The following is a 20,160-nucleotide window of genomic DNA, read 5'->3' as shown; positions in this document are numbered from 1 at the left end:
AAAAGCATGGTGGTCCTGGCCCACAGACAATGGGTCCCATCCTATTAGCGTTGTGTAAGGAGGCCTGCTGAGAGAGGACATGCTGAATTAGCCCCACCATGTTCGGCTCATCTGTCACTGCTGCCAGGCCATACGGCAAGTAGGACACAGTTGTAAAGTGACAATAGATATTACTAAAGTCTTTTGTTGGCCACCAAAGATTGACAGGCGTGGCGGTGTGCACCATAGCCAAGTAGCCGGATGTTTGTCAATGTGATGTTTTGTCCTAAGCAAAATGGAAATGTTTCAGATGGTAAGCGTTTCTAACATTGATTTTGATATAAAGTGAGGGACCAGTTACAAGCAGATGGGCCATTTTACCTAGCTCTGGTAAGAGGTGCCTAAAAAACATGAAAAACACCCCCCCTTCCCTTTCAAAGCACTACTGCGCCTGGGAGATAGCGAGAAGGAGATATTGTTTTTACGAACACGTTCTGTAGAGCAGTTTGTGCGTATAGGGCTACTCTAAAAACAACATGATGAATTCCATTTAAGTGGACGTGCGGTGTATGTACATAGAAATGGCTCATTCTAAGGTCATAATGCTTCATTATGTTAGGTCGTTATACACCTCTGAAGACCTCATGATATCACCTCAATAGCTCCGCCAAAGAATACCACATTGGACCTTTAACACACGTGAAGTCCAAGAGCCAATTTAAAATAGCCTGCAATTTTATGTTTCAAACAGAGATGGCGATTTGGATGCAAACGTTATAGGCTGCAGATTTAATGTTAATATGTGAGTTAACAAACACCAACAAACAAAACAGCACCTAACATTGCATCTTGTTGACAATCTGCTGGTTCGTTTGAATAAATATGTAAATACGTAAACATGCAGTAGAGTCCAGTATGTGAGTAGTGTGAAAGGAGGCAAAATTAATTCCCTCTGCCCGACGAAAGCTTTTTTTGCCATAGGCTATATCACAGAATTTTGCATGAAAAACATGACATTCGTGGAGGCAATATAATGGCCACTAAACACAACTGTGTTTCCAGTTGTGAAATCCAATTCGACCTTGGTGTTATCCTTTCAACTGTCTGGGGTAAACAGTCAAATCACGTTGATAATAAGCAGAAAATAGTAATCTTTTGATCGCAAATGGAAAGTCTATGCTTTTGGTCTGTGTCCAAGGCATTGACTCATTTACACAGCCCAATCATGGAGGTGCCAGTTTTTATGAAGACTGTGTGATAATCATCCAATTACGTATAATTGGTTTGGTATTCACCTGCTAGATTAAGTCTCTTAGTGAGACACCACCACCTAATTTGCAGGTTAACTCTAAAGATACAAAGACAATGTATTAGCTAGTTTGCAACACCTCACAATCGTGCAGAAACAATCCCAATTAAGCTTAAACATCAATCATCTGTGTAAACGCAAACACAACACACATATACACACCAGGGAGAGGTGAAGCTAAAAGTTAAGGGATCCAATGTTTGCTTTCCTGAGATTGAATATTTAACGAAGCGTGCGGTTAAACAGTAACGTAATGCTCCCGCATTGACAGGCTCATTAATTTTTAACCTGTCGCGCTGAGATTCCACTGTGTTCTGTGAAACTGGTTATGCATAAAGAATCAGGACATGACATGAAAGCTGGGAGTTTAAAAATGGATCAAAAGTCCAAATGGACATGTTGCTCATTTCTGGTGTCCTCTCATCTCTCACTTTTTGTAACTATGACAACTAACTATGACATTTGTGCGACATCGTGCTGCTTGTTGTCTTTTGTTGCTGGCCATGTCTCCTGGGTCAGCGCTGTGAACAAAACACTGATGACTTAGTCTCTACCATCTCACTTTTGCTCAAACTCCAAGGACTGAAAACAGTAAGTGCGAATGTGCATACCTGGTTCGTCGTTATGTAGACAACATTTGTTTTCACTTCAACTCAAGTCATTGCCAAAGTTGGGTTGACACAAGCATCTACAAATGTTGATGACATGACCTGTTCAAGCAAAGTTGTTCATCTAAATGAGCACTGACATGATCCAGTGACAGCCAATGGAACTGCAGTGAAGCTCACATGAACCGCCCCCAATACCGTAGTTAAGTAGGAAGGCCAAGTATAACAGCCAACAGTATAGCAAGTTGTGTCTTATGGACAGGTTTGCTGAACTCAGCATTTTCATTGGCCTGTACAGATCACCTGTCTGAGAATACCAGGGATTGTCATGGTCAACAGTATATGTTGTTGGATGAGGGAACTATTTGATAAGGGGTTATGTTTTATGTTGTAACTTGCCCAGCAGGGTTCAGCTGTATGTGCCGAGGGGGCAGTGAACCTGATGTTAAGCTTGCATTAGGTGCCTGAGGGCTCTGGTGTTCAGGTCAATGTATCATACAATGTACCAAGGGGTCCAGGTGTTCTGCTTGTGGTGTATGCAGAGAGGGACAAAGGTGCCCAGGGCTCAGTTCAAACTTAGGGGCAAGGGGGTCCCTAGTGGCCAGCTTGTGCTGTATGTCCAAAGCAGCCCCAGGCCTTAGTGGTCAGAGACACACAGAAACAACAGGAGACAGACAGCAAGGGTCTCCAATTATGAGAGAGCTAATATCACAATTTCCTAGTTTGCATATGTGCATTAGCGTGTGAGTATATGTCTTTCCCAGTTAATGTTTGAACATTCTTAGACACAGTCTAAAAAAACAGTCAAGCTAGAACATGAGTGGAAAAGTCTTGCTGTCCATCCCATCATCACTGGAGAACATGTGATCGTAGGCGTCCGCCATTAGCCTGCATACCAACGCATAGAGCCAAACCTCCTTAAAGAGCACAAGGCGCCAACACAAACAGAAATCACAGCAATAACGCAATATAAGATACTTTCTCTCCTTATATAAAAGGAATTCTGAGTCTTTCCTTTCTGTAGGAGCCAGGTGGCCTCTGGAATTAAACCAACATTGTTTTCTTAGCGAGACTGGAGTAAAATCGTCAAGGTTTTAACAGTGTCAGACCCCTCGACCCACATTAAATTACATCGCGGAGACAACAGGACTGGCTTCTTAAGAAGTAATTTATTTCTACTTCAGCAAATGAGTGTACTTAGAGAGTCACATAATCATTAGCACCTGCAAATAACAATGGAAGGGGCTGCAGGGAGGGTCAAAATAATGAGGACGAATGACATCCCCTAATTCTCTGCTTTCAGAAACAAAACACACATATCGGCATCTTTGAGGCACATTGTTAGCTACTGGAATAAACATTGAATTATGAGTCTGGAAGCTGGAGAAAATGTACTACTGAATACTTACAGAGATTTGTTCTGTTCCAAATGGCCCTACGCAAACAAATCGATTCAATACACCTTTTTCGTTGTGTAAATGTGTCTGGACACTAATGCAGAAGAAAAAACAGCACAATACATCGCAAATAAAAAATTACATTCATTGGCATGTCCTCACTGTTTTAGTAGGTTGCTCTACAACTGCAAGACTCTAGCACAATATAAAGACAATCTGTAAATACTTTTATAACATAAGTCATGTTCACATTTTGAAAAGTTTCAAAATCACCACTAACAAAAGTCCTGAAGGTAACACAGTATAGAGAGCAACACATAAACTGCAGGCTCTGTTCTGGGGTGTGGCAGATAGGGTCCGGATGTACGAGACCTCCACAAAAGGGCACTGATATGTCTGTTCAATGAGGCATGGAGCAGAGGCGCTGGGAAACAGCTCCATGGTCACTCTCTGAAACTGGAGACGGCCAGGAGATCCTTCAGAGAGACGAGACATGATACCACTCTCATTCAGTCCAGATACAAGCCAGCCAACAATGCAATGGATGCTGCCTGTTCCTCTAACCTGCGTTTCTTTCTGCCAGGAACTTGAAGAAAATGGTGACAGATGTTTCTCCACAAAGAAGGTCTGAATTGAATGGGGAAGGTTAAAGACGACTGAAACCAATCCTTTGAATCTACGACTACTTTCAATAGCATTTCACACGCCTAAATCTGTCAGACACCTTTCCGCTCCTTTATATCCTTCCTGTTAGTTTTTACTTACCATTCATTGTGACCATAGCAGCTTCACAGACATGTTCACTAGGAATACAAAATAACAGACGGCATTGGAACAACATGACAGTGAGAAAATGATTACAAAAATGTGAGTTTTGGGTGAACTACTCATTTAAAGTGTTTGCAACTTGCATCATCCACTTAATCATTCACACAAATAAAAGAACGTAAGGAAGAACGTTTTCCTGAAGCTTTACACAATTTTGTAGCAGTGACTACAACCTATTTTCTACAACAGCTGTATTAGGATGATACCCATCAACACAGAATGTAGGTCGCTAAAAAAATGATCTCCATTAACCTCCATTACATTGAAAGCCTTCGTGTGAATGGACAAAATTTACGCAGACAGGAAGCTGTTGTTTCCAGAGCTTGCCGTAAACAAAATGACATTACAGCACAACTGCTCGATTTGATCTACTTAGGCTTAATGTAAACAGGTTGTCAAACCGCGGGTCTGTAAAACTAGGAAAAGCAGCATAGGAGAGAAGGTAATCTTCAGGTTCATATTCCACTGAATTCTAATAAAAGAAGAATTTGTCAAGGCATCTGACGACTGAAAAGTTTTGTATGAGATGTATTTATGAATAAAGTATGCTTTCTTTTGACTGACTGAAACAAACAGGAAGACTTAGTTAAAAAGTTAGGAAGGCATACTAAATAAATATGAGTGTTGTACTCATTATTGTCATGAAAGAAAATCGCTCATGGGCGATGGGCGCTCATTACGCGCATATATTTTGACAATTTTGCATAATCCAGAAATTAATCCGAACGCTGCGCAGTCTCCTCCATAATGACAAAGATAACAAGAGCACGACTGCAATACTTGTGAACATAAATGCTGATAACGTTTTAGCTGTATTATTTTAATATTAGGATTTGCTTTAAGGCACGAAGGCACGCTGTTACTATTCAATGTGTGCATAACAGTGAAACAGACGAATTATTTCACGGTAACCGTATGGGGAACTTTACAGTGGCTCTGGTAAAAGAGTCATGCTAATTGCATGTCAATAATTCAATGCATGGTTCATTTACTCCGCACCGCCGAGCGAGTGATTAACTGAGATGGGAGATAAAGAGACTGCGGGGAGAGAGAGGAAAGCCAAGGTAGAGTATTCTTCTGATTTCCAAAGCTCCTTCCTCGCTGTTCAGAGGTTGCTAAAATTCCAAGCAATGCCTGAGCTCTTCAGTAGATTTGATTGATTACAGGTAGACAGACAGACACATAGACAGCGAGATGGCTATTTATAGATAGTATTTATGTTATATAGCATATATTTTAATGTTAAATCATATTTACTACATGTTATTTACATTTATACAGATTGATTGTTACTCTGTATAATTTATTGAAAATGATTTCCATGATGATTGTCTACAAACTTTCAATTCAATTAAACTTTATTTATATAGCGCTTTTCACAATTTGCATTGTTCCAAAGCAGCTTTACAGGAAAAAAAAGGGTAAAACACGCTACATGGTGTTTTATATAATAAATTAAATTATTTTAGTAAATAATATCTAACAACATAAATCATTTTTATTTGTGACTTTGTTAAAACGTTTACTTTTTTCAATATTCAGTTTTTTACCGTATTGTGAGCCAGTATTTTCTAAATTATGGACTTTTTTATAAAAAAAAGATTATAGATATATAAAAAATAGATTATAGATGATAGATGAAATGATTAAAGATTAATTTTTCTATTATTTATATTGTATTCTTTGTCAATAAATAACAAATTATTTTATTAGCATTTACTTTTTTCATTATTCTTTTTTCTTTATGCTATTTTGTTAAACTGAGACAGATTAAGACTGTTTTTAAAAAAGCTTGTCTTTCTTTCCACTTAAAAAGTTATGGGTTTTTTTTCACTTCTAGTGAAAGTAAACATTTCTGATATGCAAGAAAAAGCAGGAAGTTTGCTGAAGTGCGGGGAAGAAAAGCTCAAGTAAGGGGCTGGATTGTCCCCTGCCTGAGTTGTCCTAAATGAAGCAGGTCTGCATTCGGTATGTCCCTGACAATGGGCCTGACATCCTCTGTGCCTAATGGCTGCTGAGCTCCAGCCTTTGTCCTTTGATTAACTGCTCTATTCAGGGCTCAGCCTGCTAATTGCATAGTCTGTATAGCTCCCCTGCATTACTGTAAGAATTAATGAGACACAATTACTGCACCCAGAAAATCTCTAGCTAGTCAATGCTAAAGCCTCCCCCCTCCCCAACCCAGCCTGAGTGCACTAGAGACTCTGTAGATGTGCTTCATTGTGCAGAAAAAGAGGTTGTTCAGTCAAATAAACGTGTTTATTACAGGCGAGCTCATAATTAGGCCATAGAGTGAGTGATAGACTGAGACGGAGGCTGAAAAATAGAGGAAAAACGGACACGAATCATGTTTCTGATGTATGATAACTCAATGGAGTGTGGGGCTGTGGCATTACATTGTATGTACTATGGTGTTATCAGTGTTTGAGACATGCAACATGCTTTGTTGAACTATCAGTCAAGTTTAAACACAGAGACTTGTTCCACGTGATTCTAACAATACTTGATCTCAAGATGTAATTGGTTAGAACCCATTTTGGACAGGAACGTAAAGAAAAGGAGCCAACAAGTCTCATATAAGGAGAGCTGCTTCAACATTGTCTCTCAAGTCTGTTAAAAAGTATGCATGAAGTTGGTTGAGTGTGTAAAGCTTAATGCAGTCGGACGGTTGTTACATTGATGATGTAATATAAAATTTTTGGTACATCATTTCCATAGCTCCATTTGTTTTAATTTTTCTTGAGTATTCCTCTAAAACATTAATAATAAAGCCAGAATTAGTTTTTCAGAATTTGTTCATAAATAGTGTCAAAATGTGTACAGAGCAAGTACCACGTTATCATTCAAAACTATCAAAGTATTATGACATCACCGTAAAAGAAACAGGGGAAATTAATTGGAGACAGAGAGACACTTTTTGGCAAAAAGTATGCATACTACAAAACCCACCACAAAGACTTTGAATCAGAATTTCCACAAGGACGAACTACCACACCTGCTCTAGGTGAAACCTCGGTAGGCTAAAATCTGTCGACAGGTGGACTTTTCTTCAACAAAAGGGCAAGCAGTGGGACAGGACCACCAGCCTGAAAACGACCTTCATAATCAGCGGCAAAAAGCTTAGAAACATTTGTTTTAAAAGTTTAATAACTAACTATGTGTATGCGTGTAAATGTGCATGACTGTATTATTATAAAAAAATTAGTTTGTTCAAGCATCACTATTACTGTTGCTCATGCATCTACTCAGAACATTTCAGTGCTGCCTAGCAACACCCTGACGACCACCCACAACACCCTGGTGATGGGTTTAAATCGTTTGTTATGAACACTGTGTTTTTGTGACACACTACAATGAACCAGAAATGTTCACATATAAGCACTTGCATTGGAAATACTAAGAATGTTAGACTCATAAATGCCCTTTACTGTCAGTGGTAGGCCTACTCTGATAAACAACTTTCTAAATAGCAATTCTCATGATTGTCTCATAAAAACTGTCAAACACTATTCACTGAATCAATCGTATGAACTTTATCAGTTTGACGCCAGGCTGGGCAAGTACGTCTGCATGTTACCTCAATGATGTTTGACGAGAGATATATTACTTAATGTGCCTAGTGAACGCCACCAGAACAATCTCAAGTCCTCACCTGTAAAGACTCAAAAACTCATTTCTCATCGTAAGACTGCGATTGGTTTCTCAGGAAGTGAATGACTCACCAGCTTGCATATGAAAAGCTAAGCTGTTTCTTTTGTGTAACTGGATATGTACGAAGTAATCCGGGGTTTCTTTGACTACACTTCGAGCACAAAACAAACTACTACACGCAAATCCCAGCTCATCTATGCATTTAAAAATGCTAACCGCAATTCACGTAAGCGTATGCTTACTCGGTAAACAGCGGGTTTTGACGGCCAGCATAGATGAAAATGTTGAATTCGGTGCATGTGTGAGAAAAAGTGCAAGTGTGTTGTAAAGAAAAGACTTCTCCAATCCTGCTCGTGAAGGAGTGAATTGTCGAGTGTTGTGAAAGAGAAGTGAATTAGCGTTAGCGTCGTAGACACAAAAGAGGATTATTGCTGCTGAGTATGGCATATTTTCAATACTGGTAGCAATTTCTGGAATGTCTATTCGGATTTGGAGTGTTTACTCACCTGTCAATCACCTCTGTCTCACCCCTTTTCCCCAGCTGAAGAAAGCCCCTCTGCACCATTCATCTTTGTCCTCTGTGTAACAATGCAAACTCTTGTACATTAGCCTCTTCGCCCCTTCTTATCAGACCAGGAGAGCGTCTCGGTCTGTACCTGACTGCTCTTTGTTTCTCTGTGACCCCCTAGTGCAGGTCACTGCCTGCAGCCATTCCAAACTGGATTTGGACATCATCAGGTTTCAGGCTCTCACACACAGAGTAGGTCAGGGGCCCCGGGTGGATCTTCCGCCATCCTTGTCAATCAACTTTCTGTTTCTACCGTGATGGCGAACGGCCCTGCATTTTTGCACCTCACGTGAGCGCGATGAGTGGAGCTAGTGTAATGTAAAGTTCTGTTTCGGAGGTGTTTGGTGGAAATCATACTTTCCTGTCTGAGGGAAATTGTAGGGATGAAAGTGTTCATAAGGACAAAGTAAAAGTGTTATGCCCATGTAGTTAATTTCGGACGGCGAAGTTGAAGTATTAGTGCACCCAAAAATGACATTTCTTGCATCGTTTCACAGCTTGTTCCATCTTTACGGTGGAAGATAAAAGGAGAAATTCTGAAGAAGGACTGTAATGTTACAAATATGCATAAATGGTATCTGTGTAAAAATCTTGCTCGTTGTTATCTTAACACTGATGAAGCCAATTGCCACCTTACTAATCACCGTGTGGTAAGTTTGTATGTGTAAGATTTTACTTTTCATATTGATATGTTTCACTTTTAGTTCTTATAGGGAACATAAGAAGTCAGCATCATTATATATGGTATGCATATTCTAAAACATGCTGTAATATTTTAACCTGTGGTTGCATAAAGTATGGACAAACCCAAATGTAAGTTTAAATTCACTCTTTGTCCCAACCATGGGTTAAAATGACCAAGCATTTAGGTCGATTTAGGGCTCTCAAAATGATTCATCCCGATCGATCGCATCCAGACTAAAGGTCTGTGTACTGTGCCTATTTTATGATGTAATTATTTATATTTACCAATAATTTTAATGAAATATAACATTCATTTTTTTTTCTTAAACATATGCATGCATGTGTATGTTTTAATAAAATTCAAAATGAATATGCTCAGTCCAGAAACTTACTGTATATTAGGCGAACACAAACTTTTATTCTGGATGCGATTAATTGCGATTTGGTTGGGTTTGTTCATGTTTTACCAAACCATGGGTTGAAGTCACTAGCATTTGGTCACTGTAACATTCTTCACAATTTCTCCTTTTATGTTCCATGGACGAAATAAAGCCATAGATGATGAAAATGAACATTAAAGAGATGAATAACTATTCTCTGTATTAACCTTTGAAGTGGTTGTAAAATTACATTAATTGTATTATTGAGATGGCGATTGGATATAGCACTCTATCATCATTCTTCTGAGGTTCTCATCTACTGTGCTTGCCCATGTTGATCATGTAAAGTCAAATGTTGTATATAGATATACAGTTTAATCGTATGTGCAGCACATAAAGGAGAAGGGTGGATTGTGTAACTAGGAGTGCCTTTTGTTTGTTCTGGATATATATGTGGTGATTTAGATCAAATATAGCTTATATAGTGCTATTAGTTATCATTTGCAGTTTCATCTTATGCTTTTGTATTACATCTATTTTTGAAAGCAAAATGAATTGAAATGTTATATTTAAATTGGTTCCTCACCACAAATAAACCACATATATGCAACCATATGATATAGCCAACGGACTTTGCTTTACACAGACGAGCACCATAGGTCAACTCAATAAACATACAAAGATGTGAAGTTTAACTCCTCGAAACACCTCTGTATCTTTAAAAGATAAGATCTGCTATCTTAAATTACTCACTTAGTACTTTCTCTGCTCTCGTTTGATGAAATCACACCATATTAAAACACTCAGAAGAGTCCACCGACTAACCTAATTTAGCTAACACCACACAAAACATAAACACCTCCCGACATTATGCAAATTCAAATGGCCTAATTATCATCTGCCAAATTACAATAGGGTGAAATGGAAGCAGTCTCTTTTAATCTGGCATGTTCTTGTCTGTCTTTGTGTTTATTTGTGTTTTGTGCTTCTAATGAAGGCACAGCAGAGTGAAGTGCGTTTCATTAATCTTGCATGATCATGCTAATATTGAAACGCCGCATTTAGGCTTATTAAAAAGTTTAAAGCCGGAGCTGTTGCCGAGCTGTCTTAATTTTTCTGTGGTGCATTAATCAGGTCAGATGAGGTAATTTTCATTTTAGGGTTTGCTTTACCTAATGTTACATAAAATTATGCGGTTCCAGCCATAGTTAGTGTAATAGTTCTCCCAAATATGAAACTTCTGAAACCATTTACTCGCCCTTGTCATTTCAAACCTGTATGACTCTGCACAACACAAAAGAAGATAGTTTGAACGATGTTGTTGACTGGCCCCCATTCACAAGGATACGAGGTTTCAGAAAGACAGCAGCGATTTGTAAATATGAATGGATGTAATGCTAAATACCAACCAGTATGCTAATAGCTTTAGTTTTGAACCAAGCAGCCAAAGCCTGGCGATGCATGACTTGTCATGCTTACTAAACCTTAAGGTCATAGTTTATTGTCCTTATCGTTCAAAGATCAAGAAGTGTACACCAGGAGTCATACATTTTCCCCACCCTGGCAACTTTCCTTCCTCCTTTTCTTTACACCTTTACTCTCCCGTAACCTCGCCCAACCCTTCCTCAGTCACCGATAAAGTACATCTATAACCTCTTTTCTCTTGTTTCCTCTGTATCTTACAAATTAAACGTAACCACCGGCAATTAGCAGGAGATAAAAACAAGACAGTCATATCAACAACAGCTCTTTGTGCTAGTCATTATCCAGGGCATGTATTATTCAAAAGATGCCATATCCATCAACAAGCTTCCACTTTGAGAGGATGTGGGTGGAAAAAACGAAACCGGAATCCAGAGGTGGCTTCATCTCCCGGGTGAAAAGGTAGACGATCGTGGGCGATTACAGGTCTCCCAGGGATGAGCATTTCTTGACCCCCCCTGCCTCTGCGTCGCTGGGACCGTTACTTAGCTTCCATCAACCCGCGGTTGCGTGCCACCTCAACCCTCAGCAGATATCCTAATGCAGACTTCAAACACAGAGTGCACACTTGCATCAATTCCCTCTTATCCAACCTGTCAAGTGCACTCAACGTTAAGGGTAAATTCATAAATAAGCCCCCCCACCCACTCACGCTTTTAACGTGTAAATAAACATGTCTTAATCTTCTTGCTAATTAGCATTAGCGGGGGCCCGGGGTGGATTTTCGGGAGGTTTTTGCCCACGGAGCAGGAAAGTTTTGACAGAGTTATGCCCTAGAAAGAATGCACCATGCATGGGAGTTAATTTCACCTGTTTCTCCAGGTTTCATCTTCCGCAAATAAATGCAAATAGAAAATAAAATATTAAAAAATTGGAAAAAATATTTTTAGTAGTTTACATAATGAAACAATAACAATTAAGCATTCACGGTGTTTCACATAAACACAGAAAACCCATTAAAAAGTAAAAAAGTCTTTATTGATATAGCGAAACTAGAGTCAACCCTTGAACCCAGGGTGCTGTAAATGTAATAACACAGTTATTGTGGATATTCAAAAGACTTACAATTTACAGGGAACAAGTCTGTGGTGTTTTATACCTGCTTGTCTGTAAAGAACCATATTCCTAGTTCATGTTGCTTAACTGAAAGAGTGCGACTATGCAGAAGTTATGGGTTTGATTCCAACCAACTCCAAATACTTATACTGTTTTTGCGGATTCGTGTTCATACAATGGAACTCAATAATGTTTGGTTATCAACATTCTTTAAAATATCTTCTTTTGTGTTGTTCAGAAGAGCAACATGTAATTGTAATGACACGAGAATGAATAAACGCTTAAAGAATTTTCATTTTCAAGTCGACTCTCCTTTTACATGACATCTCTGGGAATAACTAACATTCTGCTAAATAAAGCAAAAGTCAGAATACATTGGACTGGATGTTTGAACACTCTGAATACTGATACATATGGTAATAACCTGCTGTTTTGAGGTACACAGACACAGCGAGTGGATGTTGGGGAATGATGTCGCGTCTTGCTTGCTCTCAGCGGTGTATTGATTAGCAGGGCTGGCCCTGTTTGTCAAGGTAATGAGGTGAAGGTGAAGGGACACCCAGGGAGCACGCTTCACCACCTCAGGGGACCGAAGAGGGGCTCCGGCCCCACCTGCAAATGATTAGCTGCAAAACACAAAGAAAACATGTGCTGATGAGGATGGGGGGCTGGGACGCCCTGCCCCCATCTCTATTCTATGTCGCTATGGAGGGAGATAGGGGCCTGCGGAAATTCAAAGACAAACGTAGCAAAACACTGCCCTCGTTTCTTAAAACAAGACTGTTAATTGATTTATGTTGCAGTCAACAACACATTGGTTGTGTTCTGAAACCAGAACGAGCTGTCTGGCGGTCTGCTGCCTGCAGAGGGGCTCATTTCTGAAGCTTCCTCACTGAACTGGAGGCTTCTAAGGGACCGATTTTCAATTTGCTAGATAAGCAACAAATCTGTTAAATGTTAAAATTAATAAAAATTTTATATAATGCAGAGCACCGGCTGAGTGAAGTCTGGCATTAGCATGATGCTAAGCTAACAACACAACACTATCAAAGGCATTTAAGTACACAATAGGCTACTTGAGTTCATGATTAAATATTTATTAATATTGACTTTTGATTCCAGACCTGACAAATCTGAGCTCAGTGACATTGTTGAGATCTGCTGAAAAGACATTTGGGTTTTCTTTCTAGGGATGAACGTTTGAGACATAGAAGACTGTATTCATTTGCTCTCTATTTAATCTTATAATTAATATACAGCTGCGGAATACATATTTCAAAATCTACTATGTTTTTTGATAAAATGACCATGTTCCAATATTTTTCCCAAATTTTAAATACAAATATGGTTTCTATTTACATGTATTTGCAGAAAATGAAAACTGCAGAAACAGGTATAAATAACAGAAAATGTGTATTGTATTTTTTAGAGTTCAGCGATTAGGTAATATTTCTAATAGTTTACGATAGTGAAGCGATACTCTGGATTTGTAGCACAGTTTTTATGTGTCTTTTCATTCTGCAGGTCTTTCACATCGCTGTTGGATGACTCTATGTCACTCCTGAGGTTTGATTTTGTTGAAATCCAACAGACACTGGACTTGAATGGCCACAATACATCTAGAAATGCTGATTAAATGAACCTTTGGAATTATATCTTATGTTTATCCGCGGCTGGATTTTAAAGATATCTCATCTGTGATTTTTCTTTCTTATGGATAATTGAATCTGCTCTTTAGATAGCACTCTTTACTATGGGCTCATCGATGCATTCTGAAATTGCTTTTTAAAACATTCATACATACATACAGTATAAGGCCCAAAAATGTTGAATAATAACTACTTTATCTTTGTGATGAGCAGCACATGTGCAATACAAAACGCACGCCGTCTAGAGCTTTTCAATTATTGACAGACAGCTACAGACAGTTTAATTGCGACAATAGGGTCTCCTCTTGACCCCAAGTAAATCTGGTATAAGACAACTAGCCCTGAACAACACTTTTCACATGCTCTCTGTCACTCAATAACTGCAACACGAAGCCATAAATGTGAGTTTAGCCGCAGTTCACAGTGAATGATTATCCCGTGCACTAAACGGTAATCATTATTGCTTCACACTCTCTCCCTCATATCTTATTCTTTCCCTCACTTTATGGATCCGGTGTATTCAAGATGTAGTAAAGTGCATGGCGTGTTGACTTGTGCTTCGGCTCTGGGCAAATACACATTCTGTGTTGGTCTGACTTAAAGCACTAATGAAACGTAAACATCCCCGATAAGATTCCGGCAGATGTGATCACACTGTGTACCCTATCAATACATACTATGCTAATGGCTTACACACACAGATAGTGTTTCATTTACTTGAGCAATGCCATTACTTGGAATGCTATATTGAGACGTGATTACCCGAAACAAGATTACTTAAAGGGATACTTCACCCAAAAAAGGAAAATTCTGTCATCATTTATTCACTTTCGAGCTGTTCCAAATCTGTATAAATGCATTTGTTCTGATGAGCACGGAGAAAGATATTATCAAGAATGCGTAAAATAGACAGATTTTGCCTCCTGTTTGACCACCATAGTAGGAAAAAATACTATGGTAGTCAAAGGTGCCCCAGAACTGTTTGCTGTCCTGAATTCTTCAAAATGTCTTCTTTTGTGATAAACGGAACAAAAAAATGATAAAGTTACTTTTCCTGGAGACAATGGGGGCAAGATCTGTTTGGTTATAAGCATCCCTCCAAATATTTAACTCTGTGTTTATCAGAACAAAGACATCTATACAGATTTGGAACAACTAGAAGGCGAGTAAATGATGGCAGAATTTTCAATGCTGGGTGAAGTGTCCCTTTAATTAAACTGTTAAGTGAAAATCCATAAACTGTAAAAAATATATTTTAGAGAAATGTTGAGGGTTCAAAGGATTGTTCGTGCATGATGTTTATTAACACAAAATGTACTCACATGCTACAGTATTTAAGATGTTTACAATAGCAGTGCAAGCTATACATTATATTCCAGACCAGTATCATTAACAATAAATCAAAGAATAACAAATATTTGTGGTTATGTCAAGATCAACGCTGTGACCGCACATCCAAAGCAACACAAGGGAAAGAAAACAAGAAAACAATTAATATTTTTTTTTACTTGAATTATGCCAGTGACAAACAATACCAAATACACTTTATTGTTTTATTCAAAGAATACCATACAATCTAAATAACTAGCTTCTAAAAATGTATTCCTTCCTTAATCTTCATAACCCAAATTTTAGAATAATAAAACCACACAAATAATCTATAGGCTTTACTGATACACGAGAATACGTGTTGTTCTGGCCGATTGGCCACCGGCCACCATTTTAGCGCTTTCTAAGGACTCATTCAATGGTGATTTGAAAATTAACTTTCGAACAGATGCACTAATTCCATTTGTACTCTGGAATGCCCGGGCACTATGTAACCCAAGCCAGGCCGGAGCTGGGCTAGATCCAGGGTAAAAGGTTACGCTCCAACTGCTGTAGACTAGCGCGCGCTCTATCTGCCTGTTAATCAATACGGCTTTGGGAATAATGGACGTAATCAGTGAAAGTGATTCTACTCTTCATCTGTCCGCATTTGCCACAAGCCTCAGAGGGCACACCTGTTCCTAAATCCTCACAAGTTTGCTCTTAAAAGAGGAATAAAATAATTATAGAGATTTTGGAGCTCAAAGACAAGAACAACAAACCAGCACAACAGGTTTTAGCTTCGCAGTGTCCCATAACGTCATGGCGGCTTTGTAATGGAAATCATTAAACAGTTTTTGCATAGGAACAGCTTTATAGATGTTACGTTGAGGCAAATGTAATTACTCTTGATGGACGTATGGGCCTTTTGAAGTAATGAACAAAAGTTCAAAGAGATCTCGCAGAAAAAATCTGTTAAACGTCTTTCGTGAATGTGTTTGTGCAGGAGCTCTTTAATCATTCGCTTTACTCTCTTTAATTTTACTATTAAATTGCGTTTCCTTTAAGACGGCTCTTGATAATGAGTTGGGGGAAGGGGATGCTTGTCCATCGCCACTGTTTAACAAACTGCTTAGCTTGTTCTTGAGTTTGCAGTAATTACATCCTCTGCAGGAGCTCTGTGCATCCACACCTCCATTAAAACATCAACTCCGCGCTCTACCGGCAAGACAACCCCCTGCTAGGCCCTATCATTCACAAATTAACCCCAATACATTAGGCGTTCCGACAGGCCCGACTGCTGCCGCGCTTATAATATCGCAACAGAATTGCCATAATTTGAACTAAAATGACTGGCCAATTAAAATGACATCATCATGTCTTGCACGGTGATAAAAATGTCATGCAGTTATTATATTTGTGCATTTTTAAAGTCACATTGCCAAAAATAGATATATAGCGATAATAAAAGAATATATAAGTCATATGAAACCGGATGCCAGTCACATAATCTTTTTTGTAAAAATAAGCTTTAGGGTTAATAAAAAAAAAGTTACCGTCTGCATTAAACTTTCAACTTCATTCAACTTAAAAAAAACATATTTGTGAACTAATGCATTTAATGCAAACTCACTATGTTAACTCATATTTTGAAGTTGAATTAATTCCCAATTTTAAGGCAGCCATGTTATTTTTTTAAGTTAAACCAACATTCCTTGTGTACAGCTATGAATGCAACATGTGGCTTGTTTTCAAACAAAAGCATCCCAAAACAAAACAATTCCGACATTCTAATGCTCTGCTTTTATTTCCAGCTATTTTGTTTATGCTGTGATCGCCTCCTCTCGGCATAAATTCGTCTCTTTTAATTCAATTTATGTGCAAACCCAAGAAATAATCGTTGCTGCAACTGTACACCTTGAGCAAACTTGATTGACACTCTTGGCGGTCCTCCTCCGCCGACCTGTGATTGGTCGAGCGCCCGCGGGGGGCGTGCCGGTCCGACTGTCTTTTATACGCGGTGCGTCCTACCCCACAGCACTGATTTGTATGGGAAAGGCTCTTGTCAACACCGTGAATGTAGAAATCGCATTTACACCGGGAGTTTTCTTTAACCGGGAAGTTTGCGATATTGGAAAGCGTCGATCTGCAGCGAAGAGACTCGAGAGACCCCCACCTGAGCGCGAGCACGGAGATTAAACAGGAGATTATACATATATAACGTTACCCTCAGCCATTTTGCCTTCGCCGGCCCGAGGGCTATTTATTCTCTGACCGCACGGTATGCAAACCTGCCGCAAGTCCGTGCCAAACAAGTGAAGCGGAGATGGGTTGGCTCTTCAAGATCTGAATTCAACTGAACTGTTTCCAGAGCCGCGTTGCTTTCATCGACGGGACAAACAAGACAGGACGGATAGGATGGAGTGCAACCTGTTGGGGATATACCTGTTCCTCGCACTTGCCCTACTGCCCCGGTCGAGCGGCACCACGGCCAAAGAGATCACCTGTCAGGAGATAGCCGTGCCTCTGTGCAAGGGCATCGGCTACAACTACACCTACATGCCCAACCAGTTCAACCACGACACGCAGGATGAAGCGGGCTTGGAGGTGCACCAGTTCTGGCCTCTCGTGGAGATCCAGTGCTCCCCGGATTTGAAGTTCTTCCTATGCAGCATGTACACCCCCATATGCCTCGAGGACTATAAGAAACCCCTGCCGCCGTGCCGGAGTGTATGCGAGCGAGCCAAGGCGGGTTGCGCTCCGCTCATGCGCCAGTACGGCTTTCCCTGGCCGGACCGGATGAGGTGCGATTTGCTGCCCGTGCAGGGCGCACCAGACTCGCTGTGCATGGACTACAACCGAACCGACTCCACCACGGTGTCCCCCGTGCTGTCCAAGCCCACCAACTACCCCAGCAAACCTTTTAACCCGCATAAGAAGAAGAACGGGCGAGTGGCTGTCGGACCTAAAGCGAGTAAACCCTGCGAAGCGGGCTGCCAGTGCCGCGCGCCGATGGTGGCTGTGAACAGCGACCGACACCCGCTGTACAACCGCGTCAAGACGGGTCAGATCCCGAACTGCGCAATGCCTTGTCACAACCCGTATTTCACCCAGGACGAGCGGACCTTCACGGCCTTCTGGATCGGACTTTGGTCGGTGCTGTGCTTCATATCCACGTTCGCCACCGTCGCTACGTTTCTAATCGACATGGAGCGATTTAAATACCCCGAACGGCCGATTATTTTCCTCTCGGCGTGTTACATGTTTGTGTCCATCGGCTACATCGTGCGCTTAATCGCCGGACACGAGAAAGTGGCGTGTAATCGGGAGTACGACGTGGAGCACATTCACTACGAGACCACCGGACCCGCACTTTGCACCGTCGTGTTTTTATTGATTTATTTTTTCGGGATGGCCAGTTCGATATGGTGGGTGATTCTCTCTCTAACCTGGTTCCTGGCGGCGGGCATGAAATGGGGCAACGAGGCCATCGCCGGGTATTCTCAGTACTTTCACCTGGCAGCCTGGCTTATCCCGTCCATGAAATCCATCGCCGTGCTGGCGTTGAGCTCGGTGGATGGTGACCCGGTGGCCGGGATCTGCTACGTGGGCAACCAGAACTTGGACAACCTGCGTGGCTTCGTGTTGGCGCCGTTGGTGATCTATTTATTCATTGGCACCATGTTCCTTCTGGCTGGATTTGTGTCGCTGTTTAGGATCAGAAGCGTCATTAAACAAGGCGGCACTAAGACTGATAAGCTGGAGAAGTTGATGATCCGAATCGGGATCTTCACGGTGCTCTACACGGTTCCCGCCACCATCATCGTGGCGTGTTACTTTTACGAGCAGCACAACAGACAAAGTTGGGAGATTACCCATAACTGTTCATGTTTATTAGAGCAAGAGATCAAGAGACCGGACTACGCTGTCTTCATGCTGAAATACTTTATGTGCCTTCTGGTGGGCATCACGTCCGGTGTGTGGACGTGGTCCGGGAAGACCCTCGAGTCGTGGAGGAGTTTCTGCACGCGCTGCTGCTGGGGCAGTAAAGGCTCGGGTGGCTCCATGTATAGTGACGTGAGCACGGGATTAACGTGGAGGTCCGGTACCGCCAGCTCAGTCTCCTGCCCCAAGCAGATGCCTTTGTCCCAGGTTTGAATCAAGAGAGCCCCGTTTATTGTTTCGGGTCTCTTGGTCGTTCACCCATTTGCATACAAATGAACTTGTTGATGGTTTATATTAGCTGAAGGACTGGTTTAACAATTCAACAATACAGAAACAATTACTTTTTGCTAATTCCATTCTATTGATATGGACATGCAATCAGTCATTCTTAAGGAGAATTTGGGCATTACATTGTTCCAGGTGGAGCAACGTCACCACAAATCTACCCAACTTGCAGCATTTTATGTCATTTACTTTTACAACCTTGTTGTAGGACAAGTTTTAAATTGTCTAAACAATCAAATATGGTTAAAATAAGCCTTAATGTCTTAGTGCCCATTTATTACAAATTATTATTATTATATACGGGTTGTTGTTTTCTAATTGCAAGATGTATTTATACAATGGTTGTGTACAAACTTGTAAATTGTGTATAAAAGAAGACTTATAAAATTATTGTAAATTTGTACATAGTGTAGATGCCACATGAGAAGCAAATATGACTTTTATTTTGACAATAAAAACTTTTTGAGGAATCTGAATCTCTCCAAATGCTTTAATGCCGAGGTCCGTGCCGAGAGGGTTCTGGTAATGAGTGCTGGCCATCGGCTCTTTGTGGTCATTCCCATTGAAGATGCTTTTGCAAAAGATGCTTTTGTGGGTTCTGTCGAGAGAAACTCTTTTCCCTATCTCAGGCCCAATTAGAGAAAAGGGACCTATGTTGGAGAATCTCCATAATTGTTGAAGCCTTCACGTGCTTGCTACTTAATTTACTAAAAGAGGGCCGGGGAATGGGCTTTAAATGCAGGAAACAGGCCCTTTTCATCTGGGAAAACTTTGATCTTTCTTTTAAAGTCTAGAATAAAGGTGCCATGTAGATAGAACCTTTAGACTGATGCGGCACGTTTTTTTAATGTCTCATTTGAAGCCGTTGTGCTTTGATCGACATTATAGAATTTTTTTTGAAGCGGGGCCCCAGCCAGGTTTTGTTAGAGGGAACCTGTGACAGTTAGATTTTTTTAACACTATAAAAACGTCCGTCTTGAATTTCAGCTGTGGTATTAATAGTATAGTTACACTCACTGAGCTATTGAATG

The 20,160-nt window shown here is 40.4% G+C and overlaps 1 protein-coding gene across 1 annotated transcript; it reads left to right on the top strand.

Moving 5' to 3' along the window:
• Nucleotides 1-16,944: 16,944 nt before the first annotated feature.
• Nucleotides 16,945-19,597, top strand: fzd8a (frizzled class receptor 8a). The gene has a single exon (XM_079447510.1). It carries the CDS (start codon nt 17,318-17,320, stop codon nt 19,055-19,057), a length of 1,740 nt encoding a protein of 579 aa, XP_079303636.1. The 5' UTR covers nt 16,945-17,317; the 3' UTR covers nt 19,058-19,597.
• Nucleotides 19,598-20,160: the final 563 nt, after the last annotated feature.

Source organism: Barbatula barbatula, assembly GCF_947034865.1.
Source record: "Barbatula barbatula genome assembly, chromosome: 23".
NCBI lineage: Eukaryota > Metazoa > Chordata > Actinopteri > Cypriniformes > Nemacheilidae > Barbatula > Barbatula barbatula.
The sequence above is the reverse complement of the archived record's forward strand: the minus strand, read 5'-3'. Positions and strand labels throughout refer to the sequence as shown.

Coding starts and splice junctions, on each gene's coding strand:
- fzd8a (XM_079447510.1), top strand. CDS start 17,318: ATGGAGTGCAACCTGTTGGGGATATACCTGTTCCTCGCACTTGCCCTA.